Source organism: Meriones unguiculatus, chromosome 1 (genome assembly GCF_030254825.1).
Source record: "Meriones unguiculatus strain TT.TT164.6M chromosome 1, Bangor_MerUng_6.1, whole genome shotgun sequence".
Taxonomy (NCBI): domain Eukaryota; kingdom Metazoa; phylum Chordata; class Mammalia; order Rodentia; family Muridae; genus Meriones; species Meriones unguiculatus.
In genome coordinates this window covers 28,325,282-28,352,365 of record NC_083349.1, presented here as the reverse complement: position 1 = coordinate 28,352,365, position 27,084 = coordinate 28,325,282, and the positions used below count along the sequence as shown (strand labels likewise).

The 27,084-nt window shown below is 47.5% G+C and overlaps 1 protein-coding gene across 1 annotated transcript in view; it reads left to right on the top strand.

The window, feature by feature from the left end:
• Positions 1–22,936: 22,936 nt before the first annotated feature.
• Fads2 (fatty acid desaturase 2) overlaps positions 22,937–27,084 on the top strand; it is a 35,787-nt gene continuing 31,639 nt past the window's right edge. The window contains exon 1 of the mRNA XM_021636097.2: positions 22,937–23,489. Coding sequence (XP_021491772.1) covers positions 23,283–23,489 — 207 coding nt within the window. The 5' untranslated portion in view covers positions 22,937–23,282. The remainder of the gene's footprint in view (positions 23,490–27,084) is intronic.

Below are 27,084 nucleotides of genomic sequence, written 5' to 3'. Positions count from 1 at the left end.
AAGAGTCCCTTGTTCTCATACAAGGGCAACAAGAGGAAGTAGAGAGTGACAGTCAGAGCAGCCAAGGCCTGCAGTGTCACCCAAGCACTGTGCAAGTCATTTCCTCTGGCGCTGCACTCATCAGTACAATGGTATCAACCCTGCCTGTATTTATAGACCACACAGAGAGCCATGCAGTTGTTCTCTGGAAACAGTAAATATGACTCTAAAAGTATAAAATACTTTTATACTCAGCAATTGCTTAAAGCCAGAATCAAGGAAAAAATAATGAAGTACCTTTAGACACTGCCCAGCCAGGGCAGGTCCCTTCTTGGGACCCGTTGCCACTTCCCAGGCAGAAAGCAGATAGCTATAATGGTGTAAGCCCACCATGGCTGACGGGCTTGGAGAATGCACCTAGGTGTGATGGGAGTATGGAGAACCCAGCCAAGAGCATACCTTCTTCAAGGTGAATGACTGGCTCCAGCATTACTGTTCTGTGTGAGAAGGAGAAAGAGGGATGTTCAGAAGTTGAGGGGTACCCAGGATTCTCAGCATTGATTGGCTATCAGCAGTGGCAGGAGGATCTTCGCCCCTGCCCTGAGCACTCCAACTTTCACATCTTTCCACCACCTCTCTGTCAGTCCCACTAGAGATTGACTCTAACGCAGGAGACCACATGAGCCCGTGGGAATGGGGTTGGAGAGCCCTGAACTGGGAACCACTGGAGGGAGCCGAGCGAGGTGCGTTGGGTTCTCCACTTTTTAGGCCCTTTAAAAAAGAAGAGCAAGCGTTGTAGGTTTATTTGATCTGTGAATGAGGAACAAGACAGTAAGGATCACTCCCGGAGGGGATTCCAGGAAGAGTAATATTTGTCTTAATGGTGCTGAGGGTGGTGGTGAACACCCGAGATCTCAGTACTGGAAAGGTGGAGGCAAGAGGATTAGGAGTTCAAATTCATCCTTAGCTACGTAGTGAGCTCCAGCCAAGCCTGGAATACATAGACTCTGTCTCAAAACAGTGAAAAAAAGAAAACAATATTAGAATAAGTTTAAACACTGGCATTGGCCTCCAAGAAAACTGACCTTTTGAGATTATCACATCTCAGAAAAAAATTATGTGTTAACATGGAACTCACTTCCCAGACCCAGGAAGCCTAAGTCAGTGGCCTCCAGACCATAGATCAGAAGCCTGAAGGCCAAGGCCACCGTCCATTTGCCTCTGCCAATAGTTTTATTGGAACTAGCCAGGTGAAAACGTGTACTTATCATCTGTAGCCACTTTCGAGCCACACTGGCAAAGCCGAGTCGAGCTTCAGTAGAAGGTAAACAGCCCTAGGAGCTGAAAGCAGCTCACCTTTCCGGAAAGCATTTGCCCACTCTGAATGCACAGAGTTGTTTATTTTTTTTTTTAATTATTTGTGTGTATGCATATGGAGAACATACATTTGAGTGTGAGTGCTTGTGTGCATGGAAGTGCATATTTGTGGAGGTATGTATGTGAGAAAGAGGGAGCACATGTGCACATCTTGAGACCCAAGATTGACATCCATGTCTTCCTCATTGCTCTCTACTTTTTATATTGAGGCAGGGTCACTTGGTTGAACCCAGAACTCACTAATTGGCTTGTCTGGCTAGCCAGCTTGCCCTGGGTATCTTGCCTCTCATGAACTGGGATTATAGGTGGCCACTATACCCAGCTGGCTTTCACTTGGCTTCCAGGAGGATCCAAACAGGTCCTCACACATGCATTGTCCAACAAATGCTTATCTGATGAGCCATCTCCCCAGCACCATCCTTTTTTTTTTTTAAATTGTGGTAAAATACGTATAGCCTACCCATTACCACCTTGTCCATCTTAAAGAGTACTGCTCAGTAATGTGAGATACATTGGTATTGTGTGAGACCATTGCCCTGCAAAACAGAAAATCCATACCTAAGAAGCACAGCTCCTGTTTCTTCCCAGAGCCCCTAGCAACCACCGTTCATTTTCTGCTTGGATGAGTTTGACGAAGCACCTCACACAGTAAAAGGCAGCATGTAGCAGCTGTCTTTTTGTGCCTGGCTTAATTTAGTACAATACCCTCAAGGCTCAACCATGTGTATGGACATATGGCCATATGTTGCTTTCTTCCCCGGACCCTGTGTGTGTGTGTGTGTGTGTGTGTGTGTGTGTGTGTGTGTGTGTTGTATGCAAATGTCTAAGCACACACATAGAGACCACAGAAGGATGTCGGATGTCCTGCTCTATCACCCTCTGCCTATGCCCTTGAGACAGGTTCTCTCACTGAATCTAGAACTAAGCTAGCAGCCCTAAGATCCCAAGATCATCCTGTCTCCGCCTCCCACGGCACTGGGGTTATAGACAAGGGTAAAACCAGGACTGAATTTTTACATGGGGTCTAAGGATTTTGAACTCAGGTCCTGACACTTGCACAGCAAGCACCCCCATCCTCTGAACCACCTTCCCAGCATTCCACCACCCTGTAGTTTAAAAAAAATTCTTGAGGCTGGAGAAATGGCTCATCTCCTGAGAATTCTTACTGCTTTTCCAGGGGATCCAGGTTGTATTCCCCACACACAGTGGCTCACAACCCACTTCTAGGAGATCTGATACCCTCTTCTAACTTCCAATGGCTCCTTCAGGAATGTGGTACATATACATACACTCAGGCACAGGTGTGCTTATGTGTGCGCGCACATGAGCGTGCACACACACACTCACACATAAAATAAAATAAAATAAAATATTTTAAAACTTATTTGAGGCAGGGTCTTATCATGAAGCCACAATTCTCCCTCCTCAGCCTCCTAAACGCTGGGACTACAGCCATGTGTCATTGAGCCTGATTTCCTTTCCTCTTCAGGCTGAGCACTGAGGCTGCCATTGTGTGTATGTGTGCCTTTCACTCACCCAGACATGATGCACACTTAAGTCTCTTCCATCTCTTAACGATTTCCAGTACACTCTTAGGAATATATGTAAATATCTCCCCAATATCCTGGTTTCACTTCTTTTGAATATGTCCAGAAGTGGAATTGCTGGATCAGACAATAGTTCTGCTTTTAATGCTTTGGGAATCCCCGATGTTTTTCACAGCACCCATTCCCATCAGCCTTGCTTGGGGATTTCAACTTCTCTACCTCACAGTATTCTACATGGATTGATGGTGTTTGTCTTCTTGGCTGGTCTAAGAATTCCCAAGGGCCCCAGTCATTCTTCCTTCGTCATTAGCATCATGCCAGCCTTCTTGTGAGGCAGCAGATGGGAGGAAAGGAGGAGTTAGTGTCATTGATCCTGAGAACATCAAGCCTAAGAGTTGCTGGAAGCTCTTCGCTTCTCAAGGTCTCAGAATATAGCAGCACAGAGCCCTGCCTCAGCGGGAGAGCAATGCTAAGCCCTGCTCCCTCAGGTTCTCCCTGCTGGCCTCCTAGACAGAGCCAAGAGGCAACACAGTTTCTTCCAGGTGAAACCGTTTTCTCTGGGAACCCCCTTTCAGCCGTAGCCCTAAGGGATTCTGATGGGTATGCTCCTGCAGGCTTGTAGCTCTGAATCCTGGGAACAGGTGAATGACTGGGTCTTGGAGGGGGAAGGACTGTCTGCACTGTCTGCAGTGGGAGCCCTGAGAAAATGAGGAGGCTGGTCCTCCCATTCAAGAGCTTCGGTGCTCCAGCACAGCTTCTGCCTGTCTTCTGGGATGGGGAAGCCGTGGCTGTTGTAGTTTGGGCAATTTCTCAGAATAGACAGAAGTATACAGCATGCCCCAGAGGGCATTAGGAGGCAGAAGCAGAGGGGGCGGGGCCAGCAGGACACATCCTGGAGGAGGTCAGTAAATAGAAGTGGCCTGGTGTTGGGAGAGGAATATGGGAGACCTATGGCATTCAGCTGGCAGCTCCCAGATCCACGTGGGCACTGGTCTCATGTGCAGATCTGCAGTTGGTTTTGTTTTATGTAATAGTATATTTTCTTACTTGTAATTCACTCGAGTGGATTGTCCTGTGGAACCATAAATAAAGCAGGCATAGATAGACATAGATGTTTTTTAATCTGACTGAGTCACATGGGGTGGTGTACACCTGTAATTGACACTCAAGAGGCAGGAGGATTATGAATTTGAGGCTAGACTTGGAAAAAAAAATATCTGCTTTATCAATATACCTGTGAGTTTAGCGTGGTAAGTATAGCCAGGGGCAAGGAGGTTGAAGGCAGCTGAAGGAGACAGGAGGGTGTGTTTTGGGAGGACCCTGACTTTAGTAATTCCAGGTACAATTGTCCCATAAAGACCATGGCGTACGGCCAGGGCCTGAGCACAGAGACTCTAATGGCTCCCTGGTTAAGAGCACTGGCTGCTCTTTCAGAGGACCTGGGTTTTGTTCCCAGCACCCACATGGTGGCTCACAAACTATCCAAAAAATGTTAGGAGCTAGGTCCTGTGCCCTCACAAGAGAGAAGCCTTGTTTAAATGTTCCTGTGTTCTTCAACCAGCATCTCTGGAGCAAGGACCTTGATCTCATGTGTAACGAGTGAGCACGGGCCCAAGGACTGATGCTGGCAGCTACGGGTGCAGACAAAGCGCTGACACAGACCAAGGCCTTCTGAGCCTTGGCTACGTGATCTCAGACCATTTATTTCATACTTCATCTTTATCAAAGTCAAGATAATGGTACCCCCCCAAAGCTTTGATGTAGAGATGACATAAGGGAAGGCACTTTGTAAATAAGGGCCTGGCCAGCTTCCCCTGGACTGTGAGTTCAGGGCTGTTAACCCTGCCCTGATGCTAATCATTAAGCCCAGAAGGAGGTAGGTGCATCTCTGTGATTCAGGGGGTGAGGGAATCAGGAAGGAGTGATAACCCAGGTCTCTACCCTACTGCCAACAGATGACATTGGTAAACTCTGCTTGAAGTGGGTACCCAAGACTTCTGGTGGCACACTGGACTCCCTTCCCTGCAATTACTTTCCAAAAGGAGCTGGTAGCAAAAATAGCCAGTCTATAGGCATAACATTCCTGTGGTTGTGGGATGTTGACAGTTTCCCAGGACAATCTTGTTCACCTCTCTGAAACTGGGCTGGAGAATTCCAAAGACAAGAAAGGTTCTAGGCTGCTCGCTGCTCAGATAGGGAGACATGGTGGCTTATAGAGGGATGATCCCACTGTGGGTTCTAGGAGAATCACAGGCTGGAATGGCAGAATGCCTTCTGTATTGAACTTCCTCTGGCTACCACCACATGGGCTAGGGCCACAAAGGTGAGGAGGTGACATTCCCTCTGAGGCTTCATGTTCCCCAGCAGCGGACACATGAACACAGTAATTAGGGAAACATGTAGCTGCTCCCTAAAAAAAAAAAAAAACCAAAAACCTACGACCGCTAACCTCTGACCTTCCTCGTTTACGTGGTAAATCCAAAAACACCCAGACTTGCAAACAGTGGGGGCGGGCAGTCTTCTTCCAGGTTGGCACTTTCTGTGCCAGGTAGGGCAAAGGCACAGCGGTGGAGTCCTCTTAAAGAGGATCCTAGGGAATCCTGGGCCATTTCAGGTGAAGGACAGAATCTGATTCACTGACGTCATTTTGATGCCCCTGGTATTGTCCTCTTGGATGTCTACTACCTTGGAAAAATCGAGCCCGGTGGGTTGCTCCATCTGCAGCTTGGCAGCTGGAGCTGCAGGAAAGCTCTGTGCTGCAGCCCTGGGACCTCCTCCCATAAGGAAGTACCACTGGCCTTCCTAGATCCCTTGGTCACACATAGCAGCAGGGGCCTGGTGATTGGGGTGGGCAGAGGGAGGTTAAACTGCTACTATTTGCTCCTTACCCACAAAGAGTGCTTTGAAAGACCTGTGTTCAAAGGGCCTTGACATCTTATCTTCCCAAGGTCAAAGGCATATTATTTCTGCAGGAAATTTCCATAACTGAGGCTAGTCATTCCTGCAACCTTGCCTCCAGCTCTTTAACAGTCATATAAAAAGCCCTTTGATAAACTGAAATATTACTGGTAGAATGCTTACTGAGCATGTATGAAACCCTGGGTTCTAGGGCTAGCACCACAAAAATTGGTCATGGTGGGGCACACCTGTGGTCCTAGAACTTGGGAGGTGGAGGCAGGAGGATCAGAAGTTCAAAGTCAGTCTTGGCTACATATTGAGAGAATATTAGACCAGCCTAGGCTACATAAGACATGAAGGCTTTGAGGGAAAGACTATTTCCTTTGGGGAGATCTTTGGAGGCAGCTAAGAACATAAAAGAGGGAAAGGGCATTTGAACCTGAGAGTTTAAGGAGCTGGGTTGTATTCTTGAGGGATAATCATTAAGCAATTCCATCTCTGGGACTTAAATGAGAGGTGGCAGGCTGGCTGGTTGCCACATGGGGTCGTGAAAATCTAATGAAAAGTCAATAGAATTGTTTTGCCGAGCATAATCACCATCCAAATGGCAGAGAATCCTGGTGTTCTTGTCTGTACTGTTGCCTGCTGTATTTGGCCACCCATGCTTGCTCTGCCAGTCCTTCTGGGGCCTTCTATCATGTTGACTTGCACAAAGATCTATGCACATGTGTGGACAATAAAAGAAGACAGAGAAATGCTGTTGGGACCAGAACCAGAAGGCTTTAGAGGGTAGCACGATGGCTGTGAGTGGTAGGGTGGCTGAGGACTTAGAAGAGAGAATGGCTTCATGCTCTTGTAATAAGATGGGTCTGGTAACATCTATGGATTGAGTCAGAACTGAGTATGAGGGATGAGTTGGAAAGAAGCTTCGACCTGAGCTGGCAGAAAGGGGAGAAAAGGGAGACAGGAATGGATAGATGACAGAGATAAAAAAAAAATGTGAAACAATGTAAGGCATGTGATAAAGGAGGGAATGAACATCTTCAAGATTCGTGATTTGAAGTAGAAAGTGTGGCAACTAGTCAGAAGATAATTCAAAAAATGATGTTAGTAAGTCCAGAAAGGTTGAGTGAGCTCAATACCCAGTGGCTGATTGACCCACGAAATAGCTGAGCTTTTATAGGTGATAGAAGTTGAATATCATTATCCAAAATGCTTGGACCAGAAGTGCTTACGATTTTGAAGTTTTAGGATTATAGAATGCTTGTTTACCAAGTCAAAAAATCTGAAAATTCAAGATCCAAAATACTTTCAAACCTGGAGTTTTCTCTCTTCTCTTCCCTTCTCTCTCTTCTCTTCTCTTCTCTTCTCTTCTCTTCTCTTCTCTTCTCTTCTCTTCTCTTCTCTTCTCTTCTCTTCTCTTCTCTTCTCTTCTCTTCTCTCATCTCCTCTTCTGTTCCCTTCCCTCCCTTTCCCTCCCCTCCCCTCCTTTTCATTCCCTTCCCCTCCCCTCCTTTTCATTCCCTTCCCCTCCCCTCTCCTCCTTCCCTTCCCCTCCCCTCTCCTCCTTCCCTTCCCCTCCCCTCTTCTTTCCTTTCCTTCCCTTCCTTTCCCTCTTCTTTCCTTTCCTTCCCTTCCTTTCCCTCTTCTTTTCCTTTTCTTTTCTCTATTCCTCTTTTCTTCTTTGAGACGGGCTGGACTCAAACTCATAATTCTCCTGTCTCAGTATTCTGAGTATGGCATTACTGGTTTGGACCACTGTGCTTTAAAATCTGGGACTTTGTGAGGGTGATATAAGCTGCTCAAAAAGGTTTCAAATTTCAGGGTGTATCCATTACTATTCTTGCTGTTGTCACCAAATATATGACAAAAGCAACCCTAGGAAGAAAGAAAAGGTATGTTTGGCCTCATGGTTTGGGGATGCCGTCCACCACGGCAGGGAAGGCATAGCAGTGAAGGTGGCTCTGGCAGTGACGGGAAGTGGATGATGCAGCTGGCCCTGTGGTGTCCTGTCTGAGATCTATGAGAGCTGGTGCTCAGCTGTTTCTCTTTTTTACTCAGTCTGGGCTCCAGCCCATTTGGTGCTGCCCACATTGAGTGGTGTGGGCCTTTCTCCTCACTCAGCATCTCTGGAAACACCTTCACAGACCACCCAGATGAGACTTCGAGGTGATTCAAAGCCTCAAGTGGATGATCAAGATTAACTGTACCACAGGGTTCTGGATTAAGGCCACCCAGTGTGTAGGTTGTTGAATTTTTCTCTCCTACCATTGTGAATACTGAGGACTAGAAAGGAGAATGAGCAGTGCTCTGGTCTTCTAGCCTGTGAGGTTTTAGGTCCCAGCCAATGAAATCCTTCTGATTTGCTTTCTTGCAAACCTCCCACAGTTCTGCCACTGTTATTTGACTCCTGGATCGCACACTGAAACCTGTCTTGTTGGTGGATTGCATATTTGATATCTCTATACAGTCCAACTGCAAATCTTTCAGTGCATGTCTGTATGACTGAGAAAGCATGAGCTGTTCTGTTGAGTTTCCACTTAATAACTTTGCAGCTTGGGGTGAATGACTGTCTCCTTTTTTGTGAAATAAGAATGAACCTACCCCATAGGTAGTGGCTCACCAGTGAGATAAGGGGTCTATAACATCCAGCACAGGCTAATACGTGCTGGGTATTTAATGTGCTGTTTTCACGCACTTCCTAAAGCACAGTCTAGATGGTTACTTTGCTTGAGTCAGGAAGACTGAGAAGGGTGACTATTCCTTGCAGGTGAAAACCCACTGGAGTTTATTACAGTGAATTACAGTTTAGTACAGTGAATCAGTGTGGCTGAATCAGGTGTGTGGGAAGTGCATTTTTCTTTTCATGGAAATTATCTAGAAGTTATAGTAATCCCCGATCATAGGGCAGTCAAGAACCCATCAGTGCTGCCAACACTGTCAGTACCTTAGGAACAGTGTCCAAGCCTCCTCTGCCCTCCTGCCCAGCCTTTAATCTCCCATCCTTCTGGCTCATGGAACAGGCCACCCGAGGAGTAGGTAGAAGCATAACCCCATCCCTCAGTTTAACTGCTAAGATAGACAGATGACCAAGAACAGAAAAGCCTGCACCCTGTAGAACATTGGGCAGCACCCTCAGACCCTTCTTACCACCCTCCTGTGTGGATCCTTAATGTCAGTCTGAGCTGGGAGGCCCATGGGGAGCATTCTGGGTCCCTTCACTGCTGGCATCCATGTTGCCACCAGCCTGCCTTGCCTGCCCAATGGCACTAGCTTATGTGTGCATGTGTTATAGGTGGTGATCAGAGTCCAGGAGGTACTTGCTGAGATTTCCAAGTCCTGTGTCAAAGGACAAAGAATGGCTTCAGAGACTCAAGGGAATAGAAACAGAGAGAGAGAGAGTCTATGAAGAGAAAGGCATTCCTGAGTAGATGGGAGTGGGCTAGTGACCAATAGTCTCATGACCCTTTATGTCATTTCCATACCGCCTGCCTCTCCCCATTTTGCACATCACAGGCTTCCCCTACACATGTTGTGTATTGCCTGTAGCCCAGGAAGGAAAGGCTTTCCAGTCCTCTGCCAACTGGCTTCTATTACATGTTAATCTTGCTGTCCTTCTTTCCAGTCCCTACTCTCTCCCATCACACATTCACTCAGTCAGCAACTAATACTAGATGCCAAGCATGTGCCAGGCTCTTGCTAGGGACTGAGTATATAATAATGGGCAAGATGGCCCTTGTCCCCACCCTGAGGAAATTAACATTCTGGAGGAAAGAAAGATAATAATAAACCAGCAAAGCAACCATCACAAGCATGACAACAATGTACATTGACGGAAAGGAACTGGGTGGTGGAGGTGGGACGGGCAGAGGGGAAGCTCTGGACTATGATTTCTGAGCCAAACGTGGGCAGGGGCCAAACGAGCACTTTGGGCACAGGTGGTGGACTGGGTCAAGTCCACGAGGCAGGAATGAACTTGACTTTCTATACCCACACTGCAGGCTTGTCATGAGGAGTTTAGCAGAGGGGAGTGACAGGACCCAACCTGCATTTTCAGATCTCTTAAGTTAAGTTGAGCAGGGGGACTGTCAGGAAGCTCCTAAAGAGTGGGCCAGCCCAGGTCAGGGTGGGCTTGAGATGGGGAGGAAGGGCATGTTTAAAGGGGGTAGGGTGGGGAGGGAGGGAAACCATCAGGGTGCAGCTGCCACTAGAGTCTCTAGTGCCATTGGGTGAGATTGGATCCAGAGGCAAGAAGGAAAGAATTCCTCCATTCAACTAATGGATCCAGAACAGCCATTGGGTTGAGGCCCTGTCTTGGAGCTGTTACAGGAAAGGGGCTGGCTTTCGTGGACCAACCACAGCCTGCCCTAGACCTCCCAAGCTTCCTCATTCAGTGCCCAGCGTATGCTGGCAGCTTCTTACCTCAGCTCTGAGATCACAGTGAGCCAAGGAACAACATGTGGGCAGATCAGGGCCCATCAGCCTAGGGTGCCAGTGATTCACAGCGGCAAGTGGGAACAAACTTTTTGCGGCACCCACCTACATACGGGCAGGATCAGAGAGCCCCTAGTTCGCATGTCTCAGGCTGCTTTCATTATTACAGCCTGGAGGAACCATTGTAAAGATAGCCCCCTCTTTCATCATAAGCCTGTTCACATACGCAGCCAAAGCCCCTTATCTTTGGAGAATACACGCCAAACCTTCAGATGCCTGAAGCCACCGATAGTGCCGGACCCTATTAATGTTTATTCTCTTATGTATATACTCTAGTAAATTTTAATTTATTAATTGAGCTCAGTAAGAGGCTAACAGTGATAATTAGTACTAAAATGGAATGAGTCACAGCACCCTGCCATAAAGTGTCTTTTAAAACGTATGGATTGTTTATTTCTGGAGTTTTCCAGTTAGTATTTTCTGACTGAAACTGTGGTGAGTGGAGTATCAGAGAAGGGGAAGGAAGTACTGGGTCTGCTTGCACAGTGAACCCACATAGTGCTTTATTTATAAACAGGACACTTTTTGTTCCCCCTGGGGTTTAGAAATGCACTCAGGAGATAAAATTCTCCTCATGTGACAATAAGGACCCTCATAAAGTCTCTTCACTGTGCTCAAACACATCCACTCTTCAGTAGACATGATGGCCCAGGTGATAAAGATGCTTGTTGCAAAGCCTGAGGCCCTGAGTTCAATCCCCAGATCCCATGCGGTGGAAGGAGAGAACTGACTCTTGAGAGCTGTCCTCTGACTCCCGTTGCATGCTGTGGCGCGAGCCCTACGCTAAATAAATAAACAAATGTTTGTTTTAATCCACTTTTGCTTTTTTTTTTTTAACCAAACACAGCACAGCATTGCCCCTGCTCTTGAGCACTTCAGAAGACCGTACATTTCCTGAGGGTACAGACCTAGCCCTGACCCTGTCCCAGAGGCCTTGAGAGACTTAAAGGCCCTGTGTTTCCTACTACCTCACTGCCTCTGGCCTGCAGTATGCCTCACAGCAAACAGACCTCTGTCTGTCTCCCTCTGTGTCCCGGTCTCTAGGTCCAGAATCAGCATGGGTGTTCTTTCTTCAGGTCACATAGACCTCAGGAGTCCTGAGGCTGGGCACCACCAACTCTGCCTCTGTTCTCACATGGCCAAAATGATCTGCTTGACAAGTCTTCTTTCCAGGAGCCACAGGCAGATCCCCACTGGGCAGAAGCACACCTGGGAAAGCACTGACAGTCTGCTTCATTCAGACTGTCTAACTGTCCTGCCAGCGCTCCATCCCACAGATGGAAAGCCCGAGCCTTGGAGAGGCCTGATCTGGAAGCAGAGTTACTAAGTGAGGGGCTCACAGGCTTCTTCTCTTTGTTCTGCACCAAAAGAGGCAGGAGCCTCCGTGGCAATGCCTAAAGAGCGGGCTGAAGGGAGAGGCCCAGGCCTTGGGTGGCCGCATGGGCAGGTGTCCTCAACGTGTGGTCTGCAAACTACACCTCCCATAAATTGCCAGTTAGTCTGAGACTAGAAAAGTGCAGAATCTGAGAAGCATTTAGGAATGCTTCTAGCAATGTGGTGACATCACCTTACATCTATGAATGTGAATGAAAAACTCTGGGCTCAGATACTGGGCTGTTTTTACATTTCATTAACAAAACAAAACAACAAAACCCCATCTTAACTGAAGAGGTCAGTGCACCTCTTTAATCCCAGTACTCAGTAAATAAAGATAGGAGGATCGGGAGTTCAAGGCCATCTTTGGCTGCGTATCAGGTTTGAGGCCAGCCTGGGCTATGAGACAACCTGTCCCCAAAACACCAACAAAAAGAAAAAATTAATGCAGTATTAATTATATTATAAAAATTGATGCAATATTTGCATATATTTATGATGTGTAGTATGAGGGTGTGATATAATAATTTTATTATTACTGTATATGTGTTCATGTGGTATGTGTGTTAGTGTAAGCAGGCTTGTGCCGTGGAATGCTTGTGGAGGCCAGAGGATTACTTGTGGGGGAGTTGGTTCTCTCCTTGACCGTAAGTTCTGAAGATTGAACTCAAGCCATTAGGCTTGGTGGCAAGTGCCTTTCCATGCTGAGTCTTCTTGTGGCCCTTTGTTTAGTTATTTTGATGTATATCATATATCACTGGCTATAGTCATTTCACACTTCTGGCTCTGGAGAGAATTCCCCCTCATTAGCTATTCTTTTTTCCTAAATATTTATCTGTGTATGGGTGCTTTGGCTATGTATGTTTGTGTACCATGAGCATGCCTGGTATCCAAAGATGCCAGAAGAGAATGTCAGATGTCCTGGGTCTGGAGTTACAGGTGGCTGTGAACTGCCGTGTGTGTGTGTGTGTGTGTGTGTGTGTGTATCTGTTTCACACACATAAGCATACATGCTGAGAATTGAACCCCAGTCCTCTGGAAGAGCAGGCAAGTGCTCTTAATGCCGAGCCATCTCTCTAGTCCTCTCACTGTGCTCTAATCTCTGTGTCACCCCAATCCACTTTTGAAGTCTCTGCCTGACATTTTCCTATTTTATTTTCTAAAGCTCTAGTCAGTATCCTGAAAACAGACGTGGCATCGGGGGTCACCGGACCTCTTAATCTTCCTCTTCCTGGTGTAGTTATATTGGAGAAATCTCCTTTCTCTGATTTCACTATTGCTTGTCTCTTTAATTGGTTCCTTGAAGATGGGTGGCTGAATCTGGCTTTGGGAGGCTGCTACAGCTTAGGTTTTGACCCTAAAAGTTGTAGTAACACATCTGGCTCCAGAGCCTGCAATCTCAGTAATTTAGATGACCTATGAGGTAAATTTGTCCCTTACTCCAGAGCCTAGCTACCTGACCCTGGAGCTAGGAGACTTGTAGGCCAAGAAGATGCCCCAGGGCAGCACAGAAGGCAGCAGGACATTCCGAGAACTATAGATCACTTCACCTAAAGTGACATACCGTGGAATCACCATACTGCCTCTCAAATACTGTATGAATGAGTAAGAGTGGAGGAAGTACCTTGTCTATGGGCGTGCAAGAAGGGCTGAAGCCGGGGAGACAGCTCAGATCCCCCAAACCCACATATGTGGGCCAGGCACACAGAGTGGCCCACATATAATCCCAGCACTTAAGAGGCTGAGACATGGGATCCTCCAATTTGTTCTGTACCTCATCAGCCCAGCTGACCTTGGGCCCAACAGACACGAGACAAGCCTTTCTATAGACTGAGTAGCCATCACCCACCTTTGAGGTGACCTGGCTATGTGATAAAGGCTTTGTTCTACAGTGGCTCACACGTGGGCAGAATAAATGAGCTCTGGGTTCAAGTAAGAGACCCTGTGTCAGTATATAAGGTAGGAACCAATCTAGGGACACTTATGACATCAACACCTGACACATGGGTACCAGTGAACATACATACATGTGGGTAAATGTGCCCGTACACATGCCAACACACATAAACATTGTGCCGGATGCATGATTTCACCTTCTTTCCCAGAGTTTTCTTTAGCACCGAATTCTACAAATGTTTGACAAGCATCCTCATCAAGAATTTAACTCTGAGTCAGACTTAAGTCTCTTCCCTCTCGGAACTTACAAGTGGGTGGCGAAGATGTCTGAGCTATCTTGAATACTACACACAGAAAGATTTTGTTATCCCAGGGCTGGGGACACGATTCAGCTGGCAAAGCGCCTATCATTCAATGTGAGGACCTGAGTTTAATTCCTAACACCCATATAAAAGCCAGATGCTGCACAGGGTGTCTGCAACCTCAGCTCTGGCAGGGGCAGCCTGGAAGGTGGTGATAGACCTTGTCTCAAAAAAATAAGATGGAGATAGATAGATAGATATGCAAATACGTGAATGTGGACTCTACAATACATTTTTAATTATACTGCACACACACACACACACACACACACACACACACACTCACACAGTGTTTGGGCATCCCAAGGAGGAAGCTCTGGACTTAGCAGAGTGGAGGCAGCTTCCCAATGGGGTCTTCAGGCGGAGTAGGAACTTCAGGCCAGCAATTCAGAGCCCTAGACCTAGGGTATGAACTGGATTTCGAAGACAGGAGGAGTAAGACCAAGGACTAAGAGGTCACTGACATATCTGGGGACTGTAAAAAGCTACATGTGCTTGGAGGGTAACATTGGAAAAGAGAGAGAAAAAAAAAGCCGTGGAAGTGAGGTGGGCACCAGGCTGTGGGCCTTAAACACAGGATTATAAGGAAGGCAGGGAGGGTACCGGTGCTGGGGGAGGGAAGGGCCTCGAAGTTAAAGAGAAGAAATGCACTTCAGAGCCTGTTAGAGCTGAAGTTGTATCTCTTTGGGATTGTGAGCGAGTTCGGTTCTGCCTGAAGGGTTTAACAGAAATGATAAATGGATGAAGACATGTCCCTAGTGTCAACACCCAGAGTCATGGCCTAAGCAGGATCAAGGAGATGTGAGTCCCTCTGTCTGTAGATCCAAAGCAGGTTCTACTACAGGGAGGCAGGCCCTCAGCATCTGCCAGCCTGCTGGGACCAGACAGGACTCCCAGTGTGCCTGCACCTGGGATGGTTTGGCCCCTGAACACACTAACTGCAGCCTCAACCAGCCATCTTGAAATAGGATAGGTGATGACTTGAATTTAAAACCACCAGTAGACTTAGAGGTAAGAAAGGAGATTAGCAGTGACCCGCTCAACACCATCATCTTTACAAGAAGGAAAGAACCAAGAGAGGCACAGTGAAGGTGAGGAGCTTGGAGGGAGACTACCTCCATTTTGTGCCCTTAAAACAGCACACTGGTCTCCTGCCAGTAGCTCCACTTGGCTTCCAGATGAAAATGGTCAAGGATATTAAATGATTGGGTTGGACAGGATGCTGTCAACTCTAGGGGTAGGATCTGAAGCTGAGCAGTGCAGCTGGCTTTGTGGGGATCTGGACAGGTCATGGCCTTTGTGCCATGGAAGAAGTTGGTGCCTGATGCATGTTGGAGCATTTGTATATTTTACTCAGGATCTGTATGTTTCTTCAGTAAGAGAGTGGTGGGTACAGGTGCCTAGACCATTCCGTTCCTATTTGCTGTTAGCTTCAGAACAGACCATCCTGTTATTAGGCATGAAAAACCTCTTAGATTTTCTAACTACTATAGACACTAGATCCCTGATCTACCTGTCTGTCTCTCTGTCTCTTTCTCTCTCTCTCTTTCTCTGTGTGTGTGTGTTTGAGGACCTTGTCTTTTTTGGCCCTGCCAAGGCCATGTGCCCTTGCAGGCTCTTGTCCTGCCCCTGTGGCTCCCTTTCCTCAGCAGTACTTCTGAGCTTCTCAAAGTTGTGTATCAGAGCTCATCTGTTTCATAGCACATATAGAAAGAGAGAACCACTGAAGCATGGGAGTGACATGTGTGCCTAGCTGTTTGCTTTCCTGAAAGCTTCCCTGGGAAATGAGCACTGGCATAGAAGTCAAAGACACACATCCTGGTTTTCATTCTGCAGCCACCCAGCTTCATGAGACCAGGTTTCTATCTAATCAACCAAATGATTAGATTAGATGCTAACATGCTTCTAGCTCCAACAAGTTGGCTGTGTGCACAGGTCATATCTCTATCTAGATGTGCACGCACAATGTACTTTGCATAACTGTACATTGAATCACACAGTTGTCACGAAAGCCCTTGGAAGCACCAGAACACATCAGCAACTCCTATTAAACCAGCAATTTTCAACCTGGGGGCCAAAACTCCTGGGTATCAGATATTTTATGATTCACAGTGGTGGTGAAATTACAGCTATGAAGTAGCAAGCAGATTGCTACTCCAGAGTTGGGGGTCACTACAACATAAGGGACTGTATTGAAGGGTCACAGCGTCTTTTGAGAAGGTTGAGAACAATTAGACTATGACTGAACTATTACCAGAATTAAGCGGCTTCCTTGAAGTCAGGCCAGCTCAGAAGTAAACTGTTCATTGGAGTCATACCTGTGAGTCAAATCTCAGCTTTGCCAAATTCCTCACTGAGCTTCAGTTTATCCAAACATAAACTGAAGTTGATAAAGCGGTGCTCAGTCTCTGTGTGGCCCCTCTTTTAGTTGTCACAGGCTTGGGCACCAGGGGCCATAGCTGTGTGAGAAAACAAGCAAGAAACCTGACACCTACCTCTGGCCTTCGCATATTCATGCCTGTGCACCCACCCACACCCACACCCACCCACCCACCCACCCACACACACACACACACACACACACACACACACAAACCCTCCACCCTCAGGACTTAACAGTTCACGCAAATCCTTTTTCTAAGGACATTAGAACCCCAACAGAGTTCTAGCTCGCTCAACAGAGTCCAAAGGTACAGTACATGAGCAAGGTAGCCGAGTCTCCTGACTCCAGATCCTGACTCTAGATCCTGACACTAGATCCTGGCTCTAGTGTACACGCATGCTTTGTGGTGTCGGGTCTGGCCTTGCCACCTGTGTTTCCCTGCAGTTATCAATAACTTACTGACCTTGAGAGCTGGGGAGATGATTCAGTTGGTGAAGTGGTTCCCTCAAAGGCATAAGGACTTGAGTGCAGATCCCCAGTATTCACAGAGAAGCTGGGTGTGGTGGTGTGTGTCTGTAACCCCAGGGCTCTAGGAAAGAGTCGGATGGTTCCTGGGTGCTGGCAAGACAGTTTTAGCCAGAACAGCAAGCTCGAGGTTCAGTGAGAGACTTTGTCTCAAAAGATGAAGAGAGAGATTGACCAAGCAGGACAAGTCATGTTTACCTCTGGCCTCCACACGCACATGAATGTGCATATAAGCACACGCACGTGCACAAGCTTGCGTGTGCACTCACACATACACACACATACACGCACATGCACGCACACACACATGCACACACAAAGACATTGACCTTTAAGTCAGAACTCTGACTCAGACTTTCTAGTCCTTGCCCAGCTGTTCATCTCTTGTAGCCTTGGTTAAGCTCGTCATTTGTGCTGGCCCTTCGCCATTTTAAAACGAGGCCCTTCTAGCTCTGAAAGCTATGGTATTTTGACATGAGCAAATGCGTATGAACTTAATGCACTTGAAAAGAGAACCCAAAGTTTACAGGGCCCTGCTTTCTCCTAATGAAGGCTGTTAGATCCACAGACGTTGGCTGCCCTTGTTTAGTCTGTACTTGCCGTTGCTGGAAACGCAACAAATATCCCTGAGTGCTTGAAAGAATATTTTAGAGCTTAACCATTTTCCTGCTGTTCAGATCTGGCACTCAGGCAGACAGTGTGATTTGGTGAAAATGGTGTGGATTGTGGACCACACAAATCCCCTCCATGCTTAGAAGCTGTGGGACTAGGGCAAGCTCTGCAGCCTCTCTGAGCCTTATTTCTTATTGGTAACAGGAGAATAATGGGTCCTGCTTTTCAGCGCTATTTTGAGGGGAATAGATGAGTAGTTTAAAGCTCTAAACAAAGTCCTTGGTGCATAGCGGATGTTAAAAAAAATCTTAATGGGAGAAACAAACGTTAGCACCAACACCGTGCCACCAAGGATTATAGTAACAACAGTAGATGGAGTACTCTGTAGACTCAGTGTTTTCAATTTTCATTTAATTGTCTGATTCTACCTTCATAATCCTATGGGAGAGGTGTTATACCCATTTTCCAGTCGAGAAGACAGAGGCCCAGATAAGCCAAGTGACCTGGTCCAGAATGAAGTGTCCAACAAGGACCAAAGTGTAGACAGAGATCTGGGTCTCTGGTACCAATAGTCAGTCTCTGGCCTACTGTCTGTCCATCATGTCAATGTTCTCCCATGACAGGGACATCGGGACATGTGAAAAGCAATACTCTTGACTGATGTGAGGACTACAGACTAGGTGTACCTCACCAGGCCTGGTCACCCCAAGGAGTGAAAAGTGGTCACTATCCATCACACTTGGATGTGTTTGCTCGCAGGTGAGAGACACCCCTTTAAATCTGTGCAATTAGTTTGGTACTCTAGGATTTAGTACCCCGTCCCTCATTCCTACCCATTTCTTGTTCCTCTTTCTTTTAAAAAAATTTTGTACAAATTTGAAATTTTTTTATATTTTTAATTAAATTATAATTATATCACTTCACCTCTTTCCTTTCCCCCTCCAGCCACTTTCCCTTCAACCCCTTTCATGTCCCTCACTCAAACTGATAATGTTTTTTTTTATTATTGTTACATATACACACCCGTGTATGTGTATGCAAAAATATATAAATTCAGCCTTATGAGTCTGTCCTTGTTGCTTGTGTGTATATAGTTTCAGGGCTAACTAGCTTGTGTTGGATAACTATTGGTTCGTAGGTGTTGCAGCTGGGTAGGATTATCGATTGTTTCTCCCCCCTTGGAAGCTTGCATAGTGTTTTCCAGTACCAGGACAATCTTCAGGCTAAGAGGTGCATCTTTTGGTTGTGGGGGGAGGGAAGCATTCCCACTATAATTTACATAAAAATAAACTCACTTCCTCCCCAAATCCTGAGAATATCACCTATCAGCTCACAGAGATCTGCCTGCCTCTGTCTCCTGAGTCCTGAGATTAAGGTGTGTGCTACCCCAACCAGCACTGAGATAAGTTCTTGCAGGTCCAGACTGACCTCAAACTCATAGTGCCTCATGTGGCACTGTTGGGAGACACTGAGACCTTTAAGAGGTGAAGTCTAGTAAGGATGTCTTCCGATTATAGGAGATATACCCTTGAAAGAAATATTAAGACCCTAATCTTTCTCTCTCTCTCTTTCTGTGCACGTGTGTGCATTATGTGTGAATGCATGTGCACGTGGAGACCACAGATTAACATCACGTATCCTTTAGTATGGTTCTCCAGTTTATCCTTTGAGACAGTCTCTCGCTGAACCCAGAGCTCACCAATGGGCTAGGCTGGCTGGCCAGCCAGTTCTGGAGATCTTTTCCTCTCACCACAATCCCAGAAATAGGGTTACAGACACACCATTACACCCAGCTTCTATGTCAGTGCTGGGAATCTGAACTCATGTCCTCATGCTTGTGAGACAGGCCATCTCTCAGCCTTGAAGCCCTCTCTAACCTTTATCTCTTTCTTGCACATGTTCTGCCATGTTGTTAAACCACAAGCAACAAGCTCAACCAACATGACCTGATGCTTCTAGAACTGTAAGTCCAAACAAAGCAGTTCCATGTTTAGGTTGATCGGATGGTGTTTGCGTCTGTCATGGGAAGCTGGCTAGTATATTCCAGAATTGGAAAGTGTGACCTGAGAAGTGAAAGGGGATAGGAAGTAAAGCAAGAATGGGCTGACTAGTCAGGAAAACTGATAATAAATGAGCTTTTAGAGTTGGGGATAAGGACATGAGAAAGAGGCAACTTGAGAGACGATTTTAAAGATTAAGGGCAATGTGGCCATATCGACCAACAATAAAAAGAAGAGATGGAAGATACCAGAACGTTCTGTCTTCTGAGCTTTCTCTTTACTGGTTTTGCTCACAAGGTGCCTGTATCTTGTGTTCCCTCTTGACACACTACAAAGGGTAGGGTGGTTGAAGGATGCGGTCTATTTTCACTAGCCCCTGAGAAACTAGACTCTTCCTTCTACAGAGCAGCTGTCTCCAGCAGCCACCAGCGTCTCCTTGAATGGCAAGATGGAAAACTGTTCTTAGCCATTCAGTGAGGTCCATGCATGTGAGCACCATCCTTACAGGCCCTCTCTCCCCACACACTTGAAGGATGGGCCTAGTTATTTGCCCGTTTGGCATGTTGGGAGGGTCTGGGCTCCAGGCCACCCAAGCTGATCTCTTGTTCCTGATAAAGAGCAGTAATCACAGTGATGTCCTGGTAGGGTCCCAGGAAGTTGCAGTTCTCAGTGCTGCTGAGGGTACAGGGCACCAGAATCAGAGGGGCAGGCAGAAGCCAAAGGAATGGCGTCCCTCTGTGTCAGAGACAGCCCTTCCTAGGGTACTTTGAAAACTACAAGGTCTTCCCTGAGTCAACACCCTCATCAAGCCCATCTAAGCAGAAAGAGCAATCAGTTAGGGAGGAACAGGAAGAGGGCAGAGGACAATGTCAGGCCACATCTGGTGTAGAGTCAGCCTCCTATACCCATTGCCTAATCCAGGCCTCCTCTCCTCTCCCCAAGAACATTTAGTTTACCCTGCTTTCCCTTGACTCTGCCTACATCCCTTTCTGGTCCTAAGCTGCCTCTGTAGCTTTCTTTCTTTCTAAAAATAACCACATAAAAACTATTTTAATTATGTGTGTCTGTGTGTGGGTGTGTGCGTGTGAGTACAAGTACTCAAGGATGCCAGAAGAGGGGGTTGAATCCCCTGGAGCTGGAATGGCAGGCCCTTGTGAGCTAGCCAATTGGTTGCTGGAAATCAAACTTGGGTCCTCTGAAACAGCAGTGCCTGCACTTAACCATGGAATCACCTCCTCGGTAGTCCCTCCCTCCCTTCCTTTCTCCCCTGAACCCACTCTGTAGCAAAGATAAACTTGAACTTCGGGTGGTCCTGCCTCTACCTCTTGAGTGCTAGAATTACACGTGTGCACCGCCATTCTGGGAATCTAACTCAGGGCTTAGTACATGTTAGTCAATACTCTTCCAATTGGGCTGTAGCAGGCCACATCTACCTGTAGGCATGTAGGAATGGTCCTAACTTGAGCCTTACCCACTGCCAGTCCTTTCTATTTATTTATTCCCGATTTCATCTGGAGCCTATTGAGGTCCATTCTTGGGGTCTTCTCACTTGTTCTTTTCTCAGCCTTCAAAGGTTCTGCTGTGACACATTTATTGGGGCCCCCCTTCAGCTACCATTCATTCCTGTGAGCTTTATATGTCTAAAAAGTTTTCAGGGCTGCAGAGATGGCTCAGTGGTTAAGAGCATTGGTTGTTCTTCCAAAGGACCAGAGTTTAAATCCCAGCACTCACATGGCAGCTCACAACTGTCTGTAACTCCATTTCTAGGGGATTTGACACCCTCATACATACAAGCAGGCAGAACATCAATGTACATTAAATTAAAAAAAAAGTTTTCACTAAAGTTGTCTGTGCATTGTGATGATCCATCTTTTGAAGGAAAAAAAAAAACAGCTTTCTTGACTCTATTACATTATGTCTTTAACATGCTTAAAAACTAGTCTTGCTCCTTATTTATAGCCATGTTCCCTCCTTCTATACGATCTTGCTTTGAAGCCCAGGCCAGCCCCGAACTCATGGCAATAATCCTACTTCAGGCTTCTGACTGTTGGCCTTATGGACATGGCCACCACACCTATTTCATTCTCTCTTATCTGTTGGGCAGGCCTTTCTGTTTGGATGTCTTTTTTTCTCTCCTCTAAGGCAGAGAAGCCTCACATTCCTTGAGTCTGCAGTTTGTGAGTGAAGAAAAGATGCCCCTAATGGATGCAAGCATCAGATGAGGATACCAAGAAAGGGACTATGGGAATGGCATCACCTCCTGCACCAAGTATTTTCCTATGCACCGATGTCATGAGGAGCAACAGAGCCTGAAGTCTGCAAAGGACCATGGCAGAGGCCAAACAGGGCCTCTTGCTAACCATGTTTGTTTTGACCATTTTACCTCTCTGAACCTCAGACCCTTCATTTGGAAGTTAGCTATGACAATATCACAGGGAGGTGAGACTTCAGTGAACAGGGCCCTTCTCCCTACTCTTTTGGTATCAGTGTCTTTCTTTTTCTTTCTTGGTATCAGTGTCTTTCTTTTTCTTTCTTTGGTATCAGTGTCTTTTTCTTTCTTTGGTATCAGTGTCTTTTTTTCTTCTTTCTTTCTTTCTCTCTCTCTCTCTCTTTCTCTCTTTCTTTCTTTCTTTCTTTCTTTCTTTCTTTCTTTCTTTCTTTCTTTCTTTCTTTCTCTCTTTCTCTCTTTCTCCCTCTCTTGCTTTCTCTCTCTCTCTGTCTCTCTCACACACAATTGGTGCACTACTGCCGATTCAAACATGGGCTTTTATTGCTTCTGTTTCCCAACCAGGCTGTGTATTCTTTCTCAGTCCAAGACAAGAGGTGTCCAGTTCATTCTGGCATCCTCCCCAGTGGCCACCCCCACGGCACTTAGTATGAGTAAGAAAGCAGAGGTTCTGCAGTTCTTTTCTAAGGTGGTCTGATAAAAGGATTCAGGGCTCTGGTTAAGCAGAGATCCACTCCTGGATCCTTTCTCTAGGGAGCTTGCAGGAGAGCAACAAACAATGTGGGTCGCGCAGACAATGTGAGGGAATCACCTAGACAAGACAGCGCAGGAGGGGCTGTCGTCCCGCGGGAGGCTGTGCGTTGCTCACTACAGCCGCTGCGCCTCTTTTGTGGCGGCATCAGGTGCAAATCCCCGGAGCGCGGGCTCAGCGCGCTCGCGCTTTGAAGCGCGCAAAGAAAAGCCCCCGCTCGCCCTCCCAGTTCCTCTGAGATCTACTCCGGCTTCCCCGGCTCCAGCCGGCGAAGGGAGGAGGTCGGACACGTCGCCGGCCTCCCAGCAGGGCTTGACTCCATGCGGGCGGGCGCGAGGGAGGGGGAGCCAGGGACCCGCCGCTCCAGCCCGCTGGCCTTCGAAAGATCCTCCTGGGCCAATGGCAGGCGGGGCGACGAGCCCTGATTGGTGCAGGCGCTCTGCTGATCACTGTGGAAACCCGGGTGGCGGGGAACTCGGGAGGATGCGGAGCCCGGAGCGGGGGGAGCCGGAGGGGTTGGGGGAGGAGGCGTCGAGGCCCTGAGCTACCCTGGAGTTTTCACCAGAGGCAAAAGTCCACAGCAGGCGGACCGAGGGTGGGCGGAGGAAGGGGACCGCTTGGGGGCACTGGGAAGCCAGGGATACTCCAGAGGAAAGGCAGGGATACTGGCTAGTCAGTGAAGGCGAGGAGGAGCGAAGGCGAAGGGAGGAGGCGGGGTGGGAGGAGGAGTAGAAGACAAAAGCCGAAAGCGAGGAGGCCGCCGACCGCACACTGCGGCCGGGAGAGGGACCGTTGGTGCTGGGAGCCGCAGACGCCCGGAGGCCGTAGCGCACGGGGCATCCGGGTAGACAGGCAGCATGGGGAAGGGAGGTAACCAGGGAGAGGGGAGCACCGAGCGCCAGGCTCCGATGCCCACCTACCGCTGGGAGGAGATTCAGAAGCACAACCTGCGCACCGACCGGTGGCTGGTCATCGACCGCAAGGTCTACAACGTTACCAAATGGTCCCAGCGGCACCCGGGGGGCCACCGGGTCATCGGACACTATTCGGGAGAAGATGCTACGGTAAGAGTCTGGGGGTGCCAGCCACTCTTGTCTGCTGCAGGCCGGTGTCAGGAACCCAGAGTCCCTGGGCGCCAAACAGATCTCCGGTTCTTAATGGAGTACAGGACAGCAGGGAAAGAAAGTGTACCTACTACTCTCATCTCGCCCCTGGAATTGTCCTACTCTGGGCCAGCTGGGCAGACGTGGGCCGAGCCTTTGGACCCCAAACCTTAAACACCTCTGTGGAAGTCCCATCAGTAGCAAACTGTGCTCGGTGCATGTCCTCAGCGCGTGCCGCGCGCCGGTCCAGCCAGGGACTCTCCCAAGGGGGCGCTCGGGCCTCGGTGCTTCGGGCGCTCCCCATGTGGAAGATGGCCACCCTTGGGAGCCGCGGAGAGGAGCCTGAGAACGGGCAGCCATATGTGGGACTCTCCTGCCAGACCAGGGGGGCGGAGAAGGAAAGCTGGTTCCTGGCCAGGATTCGCTCCTGCTTGGACTCTTGTCTGAAGAAGGTCCACAATGGCTGCCCAACGGACTGCCTAGTAGCTCAGGTTCCCACGCTCCCGAGGATTATCCCGACTCACTCCAAGTGCCAGCCTTCTGGGAAACCCTGGTGGGGCATTGGTGGAAGGCGAATGGGCTGGATTTTGCAAAGTCCATGTCCAGAGGGGATCTAGAATGTGAATTTAGTAGCACCGAGACTGGTTTGGCAACAGGTCCATCTGCCTCTGGGGTTACTCTCGGACATTAAACTCAATAGCCCTCTGTTTTTAGATTCTTCCAGGATTGCCCTTTCCCTCTTGCATTCCTGGAGGTTGTTAGAATCTCGGGGACCTCTGGTACTTTTAAGCACATCAAATGTGTAGCAACCCCACATTTGTATAGTACCCCACGCCGTGCCTGCCCCCCCCCCAACTATAAAGAATTGTGTGGTCCCTTGAGTAAGAGGAAAAGTCAGGGAGGAAAACGGGACCTTTCTTGGCGGTGGTGGTGAGCTGAGAACAGAGGAAAAGGTCTAGGTTGGGAGAGATGAGTGGAAAGAGGCTGAGAAGAGGGATAAAGTCAGAACACACTCCACCTGACAGTCCAGGATACAGATCTGTTGGTCAACTTCCGTGTGCAAGTTTGTTAGTTTCAATTCTTAACTTCTCCCTCTTTTCTTTTCTCTGAGATCAGCCTAGGTAGCCATACTCTAATCAATGGACTGCAGGCTTTGATGAACAGGACACAATCTTACTCAGACTGAGGAGAGAACTGGCCATATTCATACTGCCTAAAGTCTATTTTCCTCCTTTGTGGACCCTGTCTTTGCCCAGGTGATGCTAACCAGTCCTTCAGAGGGTGTAGGCTTTTCACAGTCCTTGTGTGTCCTTGCTTGCTTGGACCTTTTCATGACCAGAGAGGAACTTGGTTTCCCAGGAAGAAGACTTTCTGGCTCCTAGTTGAGGTCTTTCCATTGTTTTGTGGTACATGACTCCGAAGGTGAATTGCAAAGGCTCCTTCCCTTTCCAAGCTCTCACCAAAAAGTTTCCTAAAAAGTAAAACGGCAGATGTGATAGGTTTGATCTCATTATTCTATATTGTGAGATAAATAGCTTTTCTTGTGTGGAAGCTCAGTCTGACAGCTGCCTTGAATATAGTTTACTTAAGAAGCCAGATGTGTTTCATCTTTGTTTTGAAAGTTCTTCATGTTCTCTGGCCCAGATTCCTCCAAATGTCTGTGCTCAGATCTAACCCATCAGATACCTGGATGGCTTGTTCTTGTATGCTGACTGCCTGCTGTCCTCTTCACTGCTGATCTGGCCTTCCTGCCCTCAGTGTCATTTTTGTTGATTGTGAGTCTGGTGTCTGGGGTGTTAATTGTCCCGTGATAGGAGGGGTAAGGTGGGACTCTGTCACCAGGTGGAGACACCTCACCCCATTGGTGAGGAGATATATCCACACCTATTCCAATAAGATGTGTGTGGCAAAGCTTGTCATAAACAGTGAGCACCAGATAGACACTAAAAAAAGTTATGAGACAAACAAGAGGAATGAAACAACTTGAACAAAAAGTTCTCGAAGAGAAATGGAGAAGAAAACTAAGTAAATCAAAACAAGATCATTTATTATCACAACACCAATGCTTACTGTTTTCCCAAGTAAGAGTTTGGAGGCACAAAACACACTCATTGGAGACAGAATTGGAGAGCAGTGTAGTAAGCAGTGGGGTTTTCTTTGGCATCCCCCACCCTTTTCTTTTTAAACTGTCTGCGATCAGGTTGACAAAGGGCTTTGGGCAACAAGGAGATCTTTGAAGGGAACATCAAGAGATGCAGGCTGTTTTGCAAGGCCAGAAGGCCAAAGACGCCTTTCTGAGGACAACTGAGGTATCAGTCAAGAATTTTCTTTCTCTGAAGAAAACACCTCAGCAGTGCTCACTTTTTTCCTAGAAGGATGGAGCAGTTGTCATTTGGTCCTTCTGTAGTCAGTCACTTCGGGGCATATGCTCAGAATCCCAGCTACAAAGAAGGCTGAAGCAAGAGGATCATTTGAACCCAAGGTTTTGAGGCCAGCCTGGTACCGTAGTGAAAGCCTGGCCCTAAAAAATAAACAATGTAATTTTTGCAGTCCGAAAACTGCAATAATTATGCTATCTCGTTTCATTCTCGGATCAGTCCAGCAGCTGTTCTGTCTTGAGGCACAGAAATCCTGCCCAGGTGGCATTCAGGATCTGCTGGCAGCAAGCCCTGCAGTCTCACCTTCCCCTCTTTCTCCTTGACTCTTATTTCTGTATCATTAGTCATTTCTTGCTGGTCCTCCAGAGCTTCTCCTGTCTTAGATTCTCTGTAGCCACAAAGAACTGTCACCCATGCCTAAGCCAATGTTTGCACTTTTCTTGGGAATGTGGTCAGTACAAAATGAGCCCACTTGTGAATTTTCATCTTCAGCAAGAGCTCATCAAACATTCATTGAGCATCTCCATGGCTCTGAGCTGGGCTCTGAGCACGGCTTCAGCACAAATATGAATAATTCACGGACAGTGGCCTGCATCTACTGTATTTGTGTCCCTCTTTTTCTCTTGCTTCAGCCTGGATCCTGCACTTACTTCCAGGCTCTTGCCTCTTCTCCAGCTTTGTCTTGTTTTGTCTATGCTTTTTGTCCCATCTGCCTTACTTACTTACTTCTTAGAGGCAAAGCAAGGCAGAGAGGACCAGAGGTCGGTTCCATCTTTCAGCTGCTCCTATACTGTTCTTGTGAAAATGCAACAGTTGATAAAATGGAATTGTGCCCTGGTAGACAAGGCAGGAGGGTCAGGGTATGAAAAAGAGAAGCTGAGTTGGGAGTTTCTAGGCCTGGTGTACAGCTCTGTTTCTTCAGCTGAGTAGGAGCCATCTTTCTGATTCCTGCCCGCTGCAGTTTGGTGGGAGAAAAACCCCATATCCAGCCCCAGCATCCCCTTGTAGTGGTTCTCGTAAATCACAAATAGAATCAGGTTGGGGAAATTGCTTAGTAGTTAAAACACTTGCTAGTGAGAACAAAGTTCAGATCCCAGAACCCACAAAAATTCCAGGTAGAGTGGTAGCTGAATTGTAATTCTAGCCTCTGAATGCAGAGGGAAGGGATCCTCATAGCA